Genomic DNA, 18,339 nt, shown 5'->3' with positions numbered 1-18,339 from the left:
TTAAGACTTCGCCTTCCAATACAGGGGATATGGGTTTGATCCCTGGTCAGGGAGCTAAGATCCCATATGCCTCGTGGCCATAAAACCAAAACAGAAGCAGTACTGTAACAAATTCAATAAAGACTTTAAAAATGGTCCACATTAAAAAAAAAATCTTTGAAAAAAAAGATAAAACAATAATAAAATGTGTTTCCTTCAATGTTTTTTAAAAAACTATTAAGACATGTGTAAGGGCTCTGGATTTACTGTCTATTTTTATATCTTGTCCTGTGTATAACCTTGAGCAAGTTACATAGCCTTCCTTTGTCTCATTTGTGAAAATGGAGATAATAATAATCTGAGGTTTTCACAGTAATTAATGGCATACACTAAGTACTGTGTAAAGTCTTCTAAATATTAACTAGCTTTACAGCACCAACAATAAAAAAGCTTGGCTCACTAACAAAAAGATAACTCACAATATGATGTACATATACATGTGAGAGACTGAATTCTTAGTGATTTTTCTTGTTGGAATTTTCAAAGTTCATGACATATATGGAAATTAAACTATTCCATTTTTTAATATCTATTTCAAGTTGTAACACGAAGATCCAAAGAAAGCCACTGTGTTAAAGAAATTTATTCTATATCAGATGCATTGAACCTTTCAAAAACTCTGAAATTACACAATCCCATTTTCTTCATTAAATTTCCTCTGTTGACATCAGCTAAATGGCACTCTTCCCTTTCCCATGTTCAAACTGACAAGAGTTTTAACCTGAGCCGTTCCATTTTGATCTGTTACAGGTATTAGGGTTCTGAGTAAGATTTTGGTTTTGTTCTTTTTTCCTTAACTATAATTGTCATGGATTTGTCTAAGGTTTCATGTGGAGAAAGGGTTCCACTGCTATTTCAAAAACAAAAAGAAAGAAAACAAATAAAAAATAGTAGTCAGAAAACTACTGCTATCTATTATGGTAATCTGTATATACTTACATTTCCTAAAAATAATCTACTTAACACTAGAAAACAAGTTAACAGATTTTCTTTGGCTCAGGCTTACCGTCAGAAAAATTTCTTAAAAGCAGGTTATCCTCCTCAGATTAAAAAAAAGCATAGGTCAGAAAATAAGCTACCTATAGTAGACAAAATATCTTTGCTATGGCTACTGAGAAATGATGATATCCATTTCTGACCTTAAAACAGTTTAGCAAAGCATTTCAAACGGGAAACAGAAAAGAAATTTAATTATCCTGAGTTAAGTCTTCACAGCATACCTCAATAAATTAATAGTGACTAGAGAACTTAATGAAAAAGAAATCAAAACAGATTTTTAAAAACTAAATGGATCCTTCATCTTTTGTTAATGTATAATGTAAGAAAAATATAAGGCTACTTTACATTAGCATATTAGCCAAAGTTCAAAGACACTGTCATCAGTAGGTACTAAAGCATAAAATTATATATCACATGATGATCAAACAGCTTTAATAGGAAAGTTAAAAAAAAGAAAGGTTTTAAAAAATGGTTTGCATTGGCCTAATTTTAAAGCATTCCTAAGGAATCTTCATCCTTATAATCCAGCAGATACCCATTCAGAAAATCTCAAAGATATTTTAATCTTAGTTTCCAGAGTTTGTGTCACTAAAATAACTAATTTAGTTTTTAAGTTGTGTGGTTTAAAAAATTCACATTTAAAACTAATGTTCAAAAATTTTAGCTAATATACTTAATTCTTCTTTAAAATATATTTTTAGTTTTAAAGAAAATTATCCCAAATTTTATTTTCCTTGTATACAACAAAAATAAATACCCTTTGGTTATTCACCATTTTGAGTTCTTATATACAACAAAAATACCCTTCAATTATTCACCTATTTAAATTGACAATGACTTTTATTTCAATAATTTTTCAAGTATCTAATTTAATTAGTTTCATAGTCAAAGTAATCCAATATCATCATTCAACTTTGTGATACAGCTACAAAATTAACAGAATTTGATCACTACTTTACAATGTAATGTGTATGAAAAAACAGAGCATTCATTTTACTGTGAATGCTCTGTACTGAGGTTATATCAGTTAAGGAGGCAATTTCGATAGAAAAAAATAATCTTCCTAATGATTTCAGTAAAACATACCCTAGTATTCTGAAGCGTTGTAAATTCCCAGCTCAGATAAACCCATATTTAAATGTAAGAACAGGAAACCTTCCTTATTTGGGAATTCAGGATTCTTGATTTCTAATATTTCTTGCTTCCTGCTGCTGCTCTATCCTCAATCACAAAGGCTGCCTACCGATAGCCCCTCCTAGAGAGAGAGAAGCAAGTGTTAAAGGTAAGTGCTTAAAGACTAAATCTCGGTACCTATGTTTTAGGTAGGTTTGTCTGTTCATGGGAATCTCTAGAACATTTATCTCTCTTACTAATAAATAGAGCACATTATATAAAACTGCAGTTCAAAATCAAATAAAGATGATTTAGGAATGCATACCATTAGAGGTTGCTGCTTATTTTAAAGCCATTCACTAGGACCTATCCTTTCTTCTTGATGGTCCCAAGATACCTAGTCTGCACCTCTAAAGAAGTGCTCACCTGTAGTCGGCCTACATGTACACTATCACATTTAACCAGTTCTTTCAAGACAGTTCTATCACATTTAACCATCTTTCAAGACAGCTTTCAGGAATGTATCCCTACAGGGCAAATGGCTGTCAGTAATAAAATTAACAGCAAGAAAACTTTTTATCCAACTACTCAAAAGGAACTCTTTCATATTCTTAAAAATAAATTACAACAGTTGGGTAGAATTACTTTTAACCTTTCTTTTCTTTTGACATTTAATAGTTAAGACTTTCATTTTCTAGCATAAAAACAGAAAATCCCATAAACTATCTGTATAAATCACTTTACAAATTCTGACATTTAAAATTAGACTATACAGAAATACACATTAATTTACCCAACTGGTAAAAACAGAATATTAAATGAAAACCTATTACATATGCTTTAGGTAATGAGCATTCACAATATAAAAATATTCTTTGCTCTACCAAAGGTTTTACCAAAGGATCAATACAGAGTGAAAACAACTAGGAATTTGGAATAATTAGTCACAAATTCAAGTTCTGGAGGAGTCAGAACTAGCAACCTCTCTAATCTACTTTAAGGACGAAGATAGACAGCTCTGAATCACCTACAACACAAGTTGTAATAATTAAATTAATTAATGTATTTGACAACGCTTTATAGATTATAAAGATAAGGACTAACAGTAGTGCTCCACAGATATGCTTACATTATTGTTCACAAAGAAGTACATAACAGAGAGGTTTGGTTTAGTTCAGGAATAAAGAAAAAATTTACATCTTAGGAAAAACTGTTGGGAAAATCCAGGCAATAAAACTTTGCTGAATTATGTTACCAAACAATAATCTAATCACTAGAATGATGTATAAGTTTCTACTCACTGCATAAGGGAACATCTGTATATAAAACATATCAGTAGTCAAGATATAAGTCAACGGGTCACATTTTGATTTTTTTTTGGTATGTACTATTAATCCAAAAACATACTCCTCACCTGTCTGCATTGAACACTGTTGTCTGACTTCTTCAAGAACCGTACATCATCACAGTAAGACTCTCTTCATTTCTAGTCTCATGAGAGAAAACATACCTTTGCCAACTGTGCAATTTTGATTTCATTAACCTTACTTTCTCAAACTGAAGCTGTCAGCATTTGATATAAATGGAGGACTGAGAGAAATAAGTTGAGGGAGGATAATTTGCTTATAGTAGGAAAGTTAATCACATTAAAAAAATTACTTTAAAAATAAGGGAAATATTTACATTACTTAAAAGAGAAAAGAATCCCAGTGAATATCAAAAACCTCCTAATCACATATATTGCATGTTCCTTTAAATAGAGTAAAAACTCTTAACCACTTCAAACATGAAATGTCTCCAAGTCCTCAAACTTTAACCCTTTTAAGGGTCAAAACTGTAACCACTTCTTGGCAACCTGCCAAATCCTAAATCTTATTTTCTTAGTGTGTGTGTAGGTTACCCTATTGTCTATTGAGGATCATAATTATGATTGGCTGTCAATGCTATGGCCATGTGTCAAACTTCCCTAGCCTTCACTTTTCTAATTATCTACTTTAAAATGTGCAAACTCAGACAATCAAGATTAAACTTATGTGTAAACTAAATGCCCTCAATATGTTTAGACTGTATTTTTCCTCACAGTATCGATAAAATAATTAACTTTCTAAGTGGCTGATAAACTTTAGTGTATTGGTTCTATACATATTTCATCAGGTTAAAGGCCTTCTTTAGTTCCAGATTCTCAGTTCTAATACTGATGATTTAAATTAACAAGAACTTCAACTTTCCTAAGTGTCAATTACTGTGTCTTTGTTTAGATCAATATTTTATTTCTACATCATCATTTTTATTTTATAAACCAGCAGGCTTACCATCTGTGAATTTCTTGAAACTAAACACAGAATGGACATGTTTAATTTCAATTTGTTCTAGTGTCCCTAATGGGAGGCAATTAGGCTATGGGCCATGAAGACCACCAGCTTCCATTATTCTGAATCTTTCTGCCCTAGGTAAGTACATTCTATGAATATCTAGAGACTAAATTCAGTTACTTAATTAGTCCTTAAATGGCTTTTGTTTTAAATAACCAAAGAACCAAAATTTTAGAACTTGAAGAGATTGAAACTGATTGTGACTCTGGATATAGATATTTTAAGAGCATGAGAAATTTCAGGAATGTGTCCAAAATAAATATACTAGACTATTAAATACTTTAACTTTACTTGTTTCTTATGGAGAATTTCTTCAATGATTAAAATATTAAGGTGAAAGTAAATAAATGAGTCCTTCTTGGTTCTTGATAGCTATTCTGAATCAAATTTTAATAAACCTTGAGAATAAATCTCAGATAGCTCAACAGAATTTCTGAAAGACACATAAGACTAGGAAGGTGATCCTGAATACATTTTGTACTTTTTTCTTATTATGTAGATTTCCAACCACTGTAAATTTCACTTTTGATTTCTAACTCCCTACTAAAAGTGAACATTAGTAAAATTTAAAACTATGGATCAATTTTTAAAAATTATTTTAATTTCAGGCTCTTGAAGTATTTAGAAACAACTTAAGAGTTCAGGATCGATGCCTTGAATTTCAAATAAACATTAACATAGTAATTTAAATGAAAGAATATAAAAGAAAGCCTTAGCACAAGGCCGGGCCAGTTAGCAGAGTCTGAATACAAATGCTCTTTCCTAATCCTGAAATCCAAAGTAAACTACATGCCTCTTTTTCAAAACAGAAGGAGGCTGAGGAAAATGAGAAGAGAGATCTTAATAACTAATGGCCATGAATAAAAACACTAGTGAATATGAAATCTGCTTCTATTTGTCAAAGCACTGATACACTTCAAAATATATCTAATTTTTATCATACCAATAAAAGATTCAAACTGAAAATTTTGAAGTGATTTTGTTAACCAGTAATCATTTATTAATTATAATGAACATTTTTTTTTTTTTTTTTTTTTGCGGTACGCGGGCCTCTCACGTTGCGGAGCACAGGCTCCGGACGCGCAGGCTCAGCGGCCATGGCTCACGGGCCCAGCCGCTCCGCGCCATGTGGGATCTTACCGGACTGCGGCACGAACCCGTGTCCCCTGCATCGGCAGGCGGACCCTCAACCACTGCGCCACCAGGGAGGCCCTATAATGAACATTTTATTAGTAGATTGTGTTCTCATTACTGCTCAACTTAATGGTTTATTTAACTGATGTCTGCTATCCCCACTAGGGACAATGAAATAATTCAGAATATTCTGTTTATTCTCTGCTTTCAAGGTTAACTAGTTTTGTTTAAACAATACCTCAACTCCCCCACTGCCCATCACAATTTATGGCAGTACAGCCGGTAAGTATTTTCTTTTAGAAGCAATTTGGCTTCAACAAAATGTTTATATCCAAAGGGGTAACACAAAAGAAGAAAAATATTACATGCAAGAAAAGTGCTGATTGCAATACTATGTATGTTACAAGTATTTTTAACTTATAAATATTCAACAATAGTTAAAAACATGGACAAGTTTAGCACTATCTAGTGGAGTTGAATATGTACACAGTCTACAATCACTTCTAGATACTTACCCTAGAGACACCTGAACTTGTACACCATGATAAAGCTAATGGTTGTATCAAAGATGCATGTAGTGTAATGAAGGATGACGAATCAAGCCTATTTTATACATTCTAATCCTCAGAGAAAAACACATACTCAAATCATGGTTGTTGAACCCCCAATTATGTGGTCACTGAATGCAATCTCACAAAAAGCACTGAATTGAAGCCTTCTAGCCATCCAGTAATTCTCTATTGGAAGCAAAATCTCCTCTATTTTTAAGATATCTAATCACAAAGCAAACCATGGTGCACTAAATTCAACACAGATGATATCATTAGGTGGGTGGCAGAGAAAAATATGCATTCTTATTTCATTAGTCAATGCTCCTGCAAACACACAGAGATTTACAATTATATTAAATAATTAAATTAAACTCAAAATATTTTTTTCCAGAATACATTTTCACCTATCCTTAGTCCTTTCTTGCCAAAAACCAGTTTAGACTTTTATCTATTTAGAACTGTTTCCAAGTATACTATTATTAACTCAATTGGTGTAACAAATCTTTTTCTTCCCCCTCCCAGAACTTGGCCATAGAGTCAGTACACAGTTATGTTCTCTTTTTCATACTACTGATGAAATATAAGTTAGACACGGAACTCTGAAAACCCCAGTTATATAATAGACAATTAATTCCAATGTGCATAAGGACAACAAAGAATTTGAATGCAGCTAATGTTAAAAACATTTCTAAGATTTATCTCCTTTACTAATTTTTACACACTGACAAATTACTAACTCAGAAAATATAGCATGAGCAGTATGATAAATTTTTATTTCACAATTTCTAACAATGGGGCTCATAATGAATATTCAATATACAGTACTGTGATCTACTTGACCCAAAATGAATCAACATAATACATTAAAAGTCCCAAATTTTCCTGTTTCTTAATCATTAACTATCTATGAAGAACCTCAATAATATCTCTAACTTTGAAATTAGTTCAAAATAAATGAAACACAGGAACTAGAAAATGCAGTTGTAAATTTACTTCTGTCTCTTAAGCTATGAGACCTTGGCCAAGTTATAGAACACAAAATCCAAGTTTCCACATCTGTAAAATGGAAAGACACTGTTATATCTGTTCTGGTTATCCCACAGGCTGATATAAGGAAGAAATTTAATAATCTATGTAAAAATTCTCTGAAAAATATAAAACACAAAGCAGAGAGAAGGTGTTATTATTAGTAGTAAATATAGTCACAAGAGGGTCAAGTACACTGAAGATGAATTACTGCATTTCTACCAGAAAAAAATACTTAATCCATTATCCCGTTTTTTTAATGGTATGCATTTAAAATTTTTTAATCATAAAAGAACAAAAAGCTGAATATAAAAAATTTAGAAGGGAATATACTAACAAAATTTGAGCAATACAGAGATGTTTGTCCTAAGTGGAGGAAAACACATTACTGTGAAATAATTTATGAAAGGCAGTATCAAGTCTTTAGACTAGGTGGAATGAAATCATGCTAGGGAACTAAAATACAATAATATTTAATACTTAGACTCACCTCTGCCCATTTAAGAATACAGGTCAAGCAGAAGACATGATTACAGCTTTCTGGAAAACCAATTTCCTTCTCTAACAGGCAACTGAGACATATTGGACATCTATCAGCTTCACTGTACAACAGACCAATGGTAGCAGTATTATCTTTGTTTTCTTCACCTATAAAGTAAAGCAACGATATATGCTTTCAATTTCTCCAGACCAAATGACTAGATACTCTAAAAGGCCCTCCTTCTACAAAGTAATTAGATCTTAGATACACTATAAGAAAAAACTCCTTGAGCACAATAACCCCAACATTTACTGATTTATAATTTAAGGGAGGAGTGAAAAGAATTTTTCATGAATTAATTTTAAAATAGGTAATAATCACATAGTTCAAATATTTAAAAGTAAAAAAAGGTTATAGTGACAAATCTCCCAAGCAAATCTACTCCCATCCATCTAGTTCCATCCAATGCTACAAGTAACAACTGTTGTTTGTTTTGTGTTCTTCCAGAGACAAGATAGAATGCACAGACAAGCAAATCCTAATATATATTCTTTCAAACCTCCTTCTTCACACAAATGCTAGAACACTATACACAGCAGTCTGTGTTTTTTGTTGTTTCAACCTATCGATGGGACATTCACCTGTTTTCAAACTTGGGCTATTACAAACAATGCTGCAATGAAAAACTTTTCATTTCCCATTTTTAATAGTGTATCTACAGGATAAATTCTTAAAAATGGAATTGTTAGACCAACGTGTACATACATTTGTATTATGAATAGATACTGCCAAATTATACCCCTTAGGGTTTGTACTAATTTAAACACCTACCAGCAATGTAACCAACACACAAGAAGTAAGCAGTGCTGGCTCAAAAGTAAAAGAAACTCCAAGATTCAACATAAAACAAAACAAAAATACAGAAATGGTCAGCTGAAATGTGACCAGTATATGCCAAGCAAATGGAAAAGCTGACATTGCCCTGGAAATACATGTCCATACTAGTGTTCAGAACTGGAGACTAACCTTAGGACCAATCCAGGTAGGGAAACTGATCCTAGGAGATTCCAGTTTTAAGCCAAGACCCTCAAATGGGGTTAAAGTGGTCCCAGCATGGGTTCAGAAAAAAGCAAATACATACAAATCCTCTGAAGGAAAGCATCCCTAATTTAGGCCCTCAGGATTCCACAGATTAAACGGATCAAATATGAGCTCATAATCAAACTTTACCAAACAGAAGAAAATACGTTGCCTTGAGTAAGAATCAGCAGAAACAAGAATGAGTTTAGATTTATTTTTATTTATGTATTATATTTATTTATTATAAATTTATTTAGATGTCCACTGGCTTCAAAGATCAGAACTTTCAAATACTACATAAAATAACTGAACAGCAATTAGACCCAGAAGAAAAAATATTTGTGAACTGGAAGAACTGAAGAAACTACCTAGACTGTAAGAGACAGACAAGGAGATATAAAAACAGAGGTTGGGAAATGAGGTCAGAACAAAGTCTAACATATTAATTGAAGTTCAAAAGAAGAGACTAAAGGGCAGGCAATAGTTGAAGCAGTAATGGCTGGGAAATGATAAAACAAAAACATGATCCAACAGATAAAGGACACACAAGGTATACTAAACAGGAGTAATAAAAATAATCCATGTTTAGAAACAAAGTAGCAAACCTGTACAATATCAAAGATGAAAACAAGATCTTAAAAGCAAAAAGAGGGAAAAGACAGATCATCTACAAGGGAATGACAATTAGGTTGAAAAGACATTCCTTGACAGCTAGTAAGAAAACTAGAAAATAGCTAAATAATATCTTCAAAGTGCTAAGAGACAAAAAAAAAATAATCCAGAATTGTATATCTTTCAATAGTTTTGAAGAGGATAAAATAAATACAAAAACTTAAGTTTACCACCAACAGACTTTCACTAAAGGAACTTGAGATTTTTTTCAGGAAGAAGGGAATGGAGAAAAAACCAAGGACAGTAATAATAAAAACAAACAGAAAAATGTAATTCCTAAATCAGTAGGGAGCAAAACTTAAGAAGAAAAAGAGCAGAGCTCAATGAACTAAAAACTGACTGATCAAAAATAAGACAAGAGAAGACGGGGAAAAAAAGGTGTGCACTTCTTATTTAGGCAGCTTATTTCACAGTTTAAGAACAAAAAAAATATGTAAATACAAAAAACTCCTTGTTAACAAACAGTATGGAAACACTAACTTTTGCCTTCAACACCCAAGCTTTATAAAAATTAAGTTACCTTCCATATCTTCATAGTCCTGATCTCCCACATTTAGGGTATATAGAGTTTTCTTCTTCATTTCTCCTTGAAAAAGGGTTTCCTATAGGATGAATTATAATAGAGAATTTTAATGTTTGCCTTGTCCCAATAATATACATATTTAAAAAAACCCCCAAACTGTAAGAAATTATTTTACACATAAAAGAACGCAATACAAACCAAGCCAGTAAATTTTTTGGATAATCCAGTACACTTTTATACTCCTTGCCACCAAGCACTGTCTTGCTGAAAAGAGAAGCCTTATATAAGTATTAAACAACAAAGACTAATGATAAATTTTTTGGTACAAACATAAATACAATCAGAGCTTAGAGAAAAGAGATCCATTTGGACTGAAGTTTTCATTGAAGTTGACAGGTTACATATGTTAAGGAGCTTAACACATTTAAGGAGCAAAACAGTATGAAGGAATAAAAAGGAATTTAGCTAGGCCAATCTGACAAATAAGAGTCAGTGGGTATAACAACTGACACTACAGAAATACAAAGGATCATGAGAGATTACTAAAAGCAACTCTATGCCAATAAAATGGACAACCTGGAAGAAATGGACACATTCTTAGAAACGCACAACCTTCCGAGACTGAACCAGGAAGAAACAGAAAATATGAACAGACCAATCACAAGCACTGAAATTGAAACTGTGATTAAAAATCTTCCAACAGGGCTTCCCTGCTGGCGCAGTGGTTGAGAGTCCGCCTGCCGATGCAGGGGACACGGGTTCGTGCCCCAGTCCAGGAAGATCCCAACATGCCGCAGAGCGGCTGGGCCCGTAAGCCATGGCCACTGAGCCTGCAGGTCCGGAGCCTGTGCCCCGCAATGGGAAAGGCCACAACAGTGAGAGGCCCGTGTAACACAAAAAAAAAAAAAAAAAAAAAATCTTCCAACAAACAAAAACCCAGGACCAGATGGCTTCACAGGCAAATTCTATCAAACATTTAGAGAAGAGCTAACACCTTTCCTTCTCAAACTCTTCCAAAATATAGCAGAGGGAGGAACACTCTCAAACTCAATTCTACAAGGCCACCATCACCCTGATACCAAAACCAGACAAAGATGTCACAAAGAAAGAAAACTACAGGCCAGTATCACTGATGAACATAGATGCAAAAATCCTCAACAAAATACTAGCAAACAGGATCCAACAGCACATTAAAAGGATCATACACCATGATCAAGTGGGGTTTATTCCAGGAATGCAAGGATTCTTCAAGATATGCAAATCAATCAATGTGATAAACCATATTAACAAATTGAGGGAGAAAAACCATACGATCATCTCAAAAGATGCAGAGAAAGCTTTTGACAAAATTCAACACCCATTTATGACAAAAATTCTCCAGCAAGGAGGCATGGAGGGAACTTACCTCAACATAATAAAGGCCATATACGACAAACCCACAGCCAACATCATCCTCAATGGTGAAAAACTGAAACCATTTCCACTAAGATCAGGAACAAGACAAGGTTGCCCACTCTCACCACTATTAATCAACATAGTTTTGGAAGTTTTAGTCACAGCAATCAAGAAGAAAAAGAAATAGAAGGAATCCAAATTGGAAAAGAAGAAGTAAAACTGTCAACTGTTTGCAGATAACATGATACTATACATAGAGAATCCTAAAGATGCTACCAGAAAACTACTAGAGCTAATCAATGAATTTGGTAAAGCAGCAAGATACAAAATTAATGCACGGAAATCTGTTGCATTCCTATACACGAGTGATGAAAAATCTGAAAGTGAAATTAAGAAAACACTCTCATTTACCACTGCAACAAAAAGAATAAAATATCTAGGAATAAACCTATCTAAGGAGACAAAATACCTATATGCAGAAAATCATAAGAGACTGATGAAATTAAAGATGATACAAACAGATGGAGAGATATACCATGTTCTTGGATTGGAAGAATCAACATTGTGTAAATGACTCTACCACCCAAAGCAATCTACAGATTCAATGCAATCCCTATCAAACTACCACTGGCATTTTTCACAGAACTAGAACAAAACATTTCACAATTTGTATGGAAACACAAAAGACCTGGAACAGCCAAAGCAATCTTGAGAAAGAAAAATGGAGCTGGAGGAATCAGGCTCCCTGGCTTCAGACTACACTACAAAGCTACAGTAATCAAGACAGTATGGTACTGGCACAAAAACAAAAATATAGATCAATGAAACAGGATAGAAAGCCCAGAGATAAACCCACGCACATATGGTCACCTTATCTTTGATAAAGGAGGCAGGAAGTTACAGTGGAGAAAGGACAGCCTCTTCAATAAGTGGTGCTGGGAAAACTGGACAGCTACATGTAATAGAATGAAACTAGAACACTCCCTAACACCATACACAAAAATAAACTCAAAATGGATTAAAGACCTAAATGTAAGGCCAGACACTATCAAACTCTTACAGGAAAACACAGGCAGAACACTCTATGACATAAATCACAGCAAGAACTTTTTTGATCCACCTCCTAGAGAAATGGAAATAAAAACAAAAATAAACAAATGGGACCTAATGAAACTTCAAAGCTTTTGCACAGCAAAGGAAAACATAAACAAGACGAAAAGACAGCCCTCAGAATGGGAGAAGATATTTGCAAATGAAGCAACAGACAAAGGATTTATCTCCAAAATTTGCAAGCAGCTCAATATCAAAAAACAAACAACCCAATCCAAGAATGGGCAGAAGACCTAAATAGACATTTCTCCAAAGAAGATATACAGACTGCCAACAAACACATGAAAGAATGCTCAGGCTTCCCTGATGGCACAGTGGTTGAGAGTCCGCCTGCCAATGCAGGGGACACGGGTTCGTGACCCGGTCTGGGAAGATCCCACATGCCGCCAAGCGGCTGGGCCTGTGGGCCATGGCCGCTGAGCCTGCGCATCCGGAGCCTGTGCTCCGCAACGGGAGAGACCACAACAGTGAGAGGCCCGCGTACCGCAAAAAAAAAAAAAAAAAAGAAAGAATGCTCAACATCATTAATCATTAGAGAAATGCAAATCAAACCCCCAAGATATCATCTCACACCGGTCAGAATGGCCATCATCAAAAAATCTACAAACAATAAATGCTGGAGAGGGTGTGGAGAAAAGGGAACCCTCTTGCACTGTTGGTGGGAATGTAAATTGATATAGCCACTATGGAGAACAGTAGGGAGGTTCCTTAAAAAACTAAAAATAGAACTACCATACGACCCAGCAATCCCACTACTGGGCATATACCCTGAGAAAACCATAATTCAAAACGAGTCATGTACCACAATGTTCATTGCAGCTCTATTTACAATAGCCAGGACATGGAAGCAACCTAAGTGTCCACAAACAAATGAATGGATAAAGAAGATGTGGCACATATATACAATGGAATATTACTCAGCCATAAAAAGAAACGAAATTGAGTTATTTGCAGTGAGGTGGATGGACCTAGAGTCTGTCATACAGAGTGAAGTAAGTCAGAAAGAGAAAAACAAATACCGTATGCTAACACATATATATGGAATCTAAAAAACAAACAAACAAAAATGGTCATGAAGAACCTAGGGGCAAGACGGGAATAAAGACACAGACCTACTAGTGAACGGACTTGAGGATAGGGGCAGGGGGAAGGGTAAGCTGGGACAAAGTGAGAGAGTGGCATGGACATATATACACTACCAAATACAAAATAGATAGCTAGTGGGAAGCAGCCTCATAGCACAGGGAGATCAGCTCGGTGCTTTGTGACCACCTAGAGGGGTGGGATAGGGAGGGTGGGAGGGATGGAGACGCAAGAGGGAAGAGATATGGGGAACATATGTATATGTATAACTGATTCACTTTGTTATAAAGCAGAAACTAACACGCCATTGTAAAGCAAGTATACTCCAATAAAGATGTTAAAAAAAAAAAAAAAAAGTCAGTGGGTGAAAGAGCAACTGTGTGTATATACTGAGAAGGAATGGGCATGTACGCCAAGAAGTTCATCTGAAAGATTACAGTGAGGGTAATGAGAGTAATAAGCAGAGCAATATAAATCAAGTAGGGCTAGATTATAGACAGATCTCTAATGATTGACTGAGAGGTTTAGAGTCAATCCTATAGATTCTTCTGAGGAAGACTGACATGAATATAAGCAATGTAAATAAATCTTTTAAAAGAATGATCTGCCTGCAAAGCACAGAATGGATTATAGAGGGGAGAGATTGGAAGCAGAGATGTTTGCATAGCTAGAGTAATTGGCTATGAAGTGAATAAAAAAGAAACAAATTTTGAAGAGCTGAAGAATTTCTGACATTTGGCGACTAAATAAATACAAAGGAAGGAGTAAAAGATCATTTTGGCCTAGGGGACTAGGAAAATGGTGATTACAAGAGACAAAATGAGAAACAGAGGAAAGGAAATTAATTTGTTAGTCGAGGGGAACAAATTTATGAAGTAAAATTATTTTTTAAATCAACTCTTAGAATTCCTTCTTGAATGGATGCAAGACGAGTGATTGCAATGAAGTATTCAAATATATTTTGTAATATCTAGGCACAAGAAATCCCCAATTTCATCAGTTATGATTCTTCCATGTGTACACGAGGTAGTTTTTCTATTAGTTTGTTAAATAACGTACACATGTGAGTTTCTACATTAAAGGTATGTACTGCCTAGGAAAATTCTGTATTAGATTAAATAAGGAGAAATGCAAAGGCCCATACTTTGATTCAAAACCCAAGCAGAAAATAAGAAACTAACACATACAAGAATAATTTAAAGGTTTTAGTGGGTTAAAAATTGGAAATTTGAGTCAGGACTAGAGTTACTTTTAAAACATTAATTCAATCACAGTCTACCTTAATAAAAGTAGATAGAATGTCAAGAACAAAAGGAAAACTTCCCACTCAGCCTACATTAACATTTGTTTTAGTTCTGGTGCTATTCTTCAGGTATCAGGTAACAACTTATTGGCTAAGGTAAATACACTGGCTTCTTTGAGTGTGATAAGCCAGTAAGGGGTTTAAGGCAGAGGGAGGAGGCAGCAAAGGGAAAAGCAGAGGCCAGCAAGCAGACTACTGCAATAATCTAGAGGGGGAGATGACAGTGGCTTGTACTAAAGTAGTAGCAAGGTTGATGAAAAGTGCTCAGATTCCAGCAGTTTTCAAAATACAGCCATCAGGATGTGCTGACAGACTAAATGCGGCATATGTGTTAGAGCAAGATTCCAGGATTATTCCTCAGTATTTTGATTTGAGTAACTAGAATGATGGAATTGCTGAGATAGAATACTTCTAAAAATATTCCGATAGTCACAGGTTACTATTCCACTTGGTATTTACTCAGGACAGTATCAATATCACTTGGGAACTTGCTACAAAGATACCTCAGGCACCACCCTAGACTAGTGAATAAGAATCTGCACTTTATCAAGATTTGTGCAAGATTCATATGTACAGTAAAGCCAACTTCCAAACTTAGCTGATTTTAGAATCATACTATGCCCCTGTATGATCTATAATTGAGTGTAATTCTTCATTTGGGGAAATTCATACCACACCATCTTACCCCATTATCCTAGCTACCTGAGAATTTAAAAAAAAAAAAAAATTGTAATTTTTGTCATCAGCATACCTGTGCTTATGACACTGTCTAGCAATAAAAAGCATTCAAATGTTAACCATTACTATTAATGCACATTTTCCATCCCAATCCCAGTCTTAAAACCATTAAGTGCCTGCCAATTAACTACTCAAAAATTTGATACTCCCTCTAAGAATGTTATTTTTATTTTCCCTTTAAGAAACCATAAGCAAGGCTATTTGTTAGTGATGTCGGGGTGGCAGTGGGGGTGGGGGTGGAATTCGATCCATTATTATAGGCCAGCGGTCAAAAAACTGGCTGTTTCTGTAAATAAAGTTTTGTTGAAGAACAGTCATGCTCATTCCTTTATATATTGCCTATGGCTGTTTTTGCACTACAATGGCAAAGCTGAATAGTTACTACAGAAACTGTATACTTGGCAAAGCCTAAAATAATTACGATCTGGCCCTTTTCAGAAAACGTTTGCCAACCCTATTAAAGACTATAGAAGGCTGCCTAGTTTGGAGATGTGGCTCAGTCTTTCACTGCAGAGGGCCCCTCAAGCTTTCCTAAGTAGAGGCATCTATTTACATTTGTATTCAACCTGTACTATGGCACAACAGCTTCTCGTTACACATCTGAGTCAATGGTTCTGCAATGGTGTCCTTGAGTTTCTTTAAAAATGCCCTGAAGGCTATATGATTTTGTTGATTTATCTACATTTATTTTGTCAATCTGGCTTAAACTATCATGGATATTTGCCCTAGTGCTTCCACTTGTTCGCTTCAGAGTAAGGTTAAGGCAATTACCTCCTTCAGCTTAATAGTTATTTCCTTTCCAACTTCTTTGCTACATAATCAACTCCCTCCTGCTTCTAATATGTCACTGTTAATTTTTAAATCCCTTGCAGAATGGTCCCTCTAATTTTTTTTCCTACCTGATTTCCACCATATAACACTCTTACCACACTTTGCAAGTAGACCTGTTTGCTTCAAGTGGGCTATTTTGACAATTTTTTGTTTAGAATATCCTTCGCCTGGAGCTTTAATACCAGCACTCTTCAGTATAGATAGGAATGTCCCTTTAGCACTGGTTTTAGAAAAAAACTGCCTGGGTTCAAACATTAACTAGTCTGACACTTACTAGTAGTATGACTTCTTTAAGCCTGTTTCCTCATCTATAAAATGGAGATAAAACAGTAACCATTTCAGTCATTATGAAAATCAAATTACATAATCTCATAATCCATTTAAAGTGTTCAGACTAGCACAAAGTACTCAACAACAAACACACATGCACAAACACATGAATACCTCCCCACCCCAAACGGATTTTACGTATATCACAGGATTAAAACTGATAAATCTGTATGACTCAGATTTTCATTATTAACAAGTGAACAAATTTTAAAAACTCCTGTAACTCAAAGAATATCCACATATAGAAAGAATATGAGTAAAATGTTTACAAAATTTAAATTGTCAAATAGTTCTTCAAAAGGAACTTACACAAAGATAAATAAGTTCTTTATTCTACATTGATAATATTTATCAAGATTCCTGTTTATCTGGAAATAAAAATGTTGAAGCAAGACACAAAATCTAGGACTCACAAAGTAAATAGCCCTAGGATTTTTGTATCCTATTTTCTACTTTATATAGATATAGGAAGTAAAACACTAAATGCCATAACATATGGCAACTCCAGCAAAAAAGAAGAGGTCATGTTTAAGTGAAGCTCCAACCACAACCTCCTAGGTGGTACCTAAGAGTGTCATTTAGTTTTTAATAAGTATACAAATATTTACAAGGCTTCTTACCCTTAAGATGCTTCAGGTCGAGCAGTCAGGTAATCGGTTTTCCATCAAACTTTTCTGGAGAGGGAATTATGAAAATTAGTCCTATTTCATTCCATTTTCACCTGGCTGCTCCCTTATTTAACTTGGGTACAGAAGAAAGGAGACTAGCAAAGTATAAAGAAGTACTCATTACAGAGGGCCCCAGATGTGAGTATAATTTATCTAGAACATAAAACATTTCGACAGAGTGACTATATGCCTGCAGATATGAAGACACACATATGTACTGGAAGCAAACAATAATGAAAACATTTTGTTCAGGGAGGGAGAAGCACAAGAAAACACATTTCAGCATATAGGAGAAAACCGACTGAAAACAGAGTAATGGAGAATTAGAAGAAAATCTACCCCAACAAATACACTTAGGCTTACCACCTAAGAAAGCAATTTAGAAAAAGATATACAAAAAGATATTTAAAGAGCCCAGAAATTCAACTACTAGTATTTCAATTACTTCCTGAACTCCAGATTTTAGTATCCTTAGCCAGTAATCACTTTTCTCTTTTTTTTCTCTTCTTTTTCAACCGGCCCCACACCGGACTCCCCACATTTCTACAGCCTGCCTCTTTCTCTCCTTCTCTTTCTCTTTCTCTCTCTCTTTCTCTCTCTCTCTCCCTCCCTCCCTCTCTCTCTCTATTTATTAAATATTTAGTCAGTACTCCATATTTTCTATTTATTTATTTATTAAATATTTAGTCAGTGCTCCATATTTTCTAGGTACCACTAGACCTTAAGCACTGACACACCTGATAAAAACAAAAACAAAAATCAATAACAACAGAGTATAGCAGATGCTGTAATGGTGGTAAGCACAGGATATTATAGAAGCACACAGTGAGCACTGATGTATCCTTGCAACATACGCCTTTGTAAAAAAAGGCTTCCCAATGAAGACCAAAT

General features: G+C 34.6%; 1 protein-coding gene across 8 annotated transcripts in view; it reads right to left on the bottom strand.

Moving 5' to 3' along the window:
• SCAF11 (SR-related CTD associated factor 11) overlaps positions 1-18,339 on the bottom strand; it is a 73,473-nt gene that overhangs the window by 33,737 nt on the left and 21,397 nt on the right. For 5 of the 8 annotated variants that reach the window (XM_027093520.1, XM_027093525.1, XM_027093527.1 and 2 more), the window contains exons 2-4: positions 17,401-17,454; positions 9,988-10,069; positions 7,725-7,882 (exon numbers count right to left, since the gene is read on the bottom strand). In XM_027093520.1, coding sequence (XP_026949321.1) covers positions 7,725-7,882; positions 9,988-10,048 — 219 coding nt within the window. In that variant the 5' untranslated portion in view covers positions 10,049-10,069; positions 17,401-17,454. Of the gene's footprint in view, positions 1-2,124; positions 2,294-7,724; positions 7,883-9,987; positions 10,070-16,724; positions 16,759-17,400; positions 17,455-18,339 lie in introns of those variants that run through there. The other 3 variants (XM_027093523.1, XM_027093524.1, XM_027093529.1) reach the window with 3 other exon arrangements.

This window comes from Aethalodelphis obliquidens, unplaced genomic scaffold (assembly GCF_003676395.1).
Source record: "Aethalodelphis obliquidens isolate GAN/ISIS:26980383/991018 unplaced genomic scaffold, ASM367639v1 scaffold84, whole genome shotgun sequence".
Taxonomy (NCBI): domain Eukaryota; kingdom Metazoa; phylum Chordata; class Mammalia; order Artiodactyla; family Delphinidae; genus Aethalodelphis; species Aethalodelphis obliquidens.
This window is presented reverse-complemented; position numbering and strand designations above follow the sequence as displayed.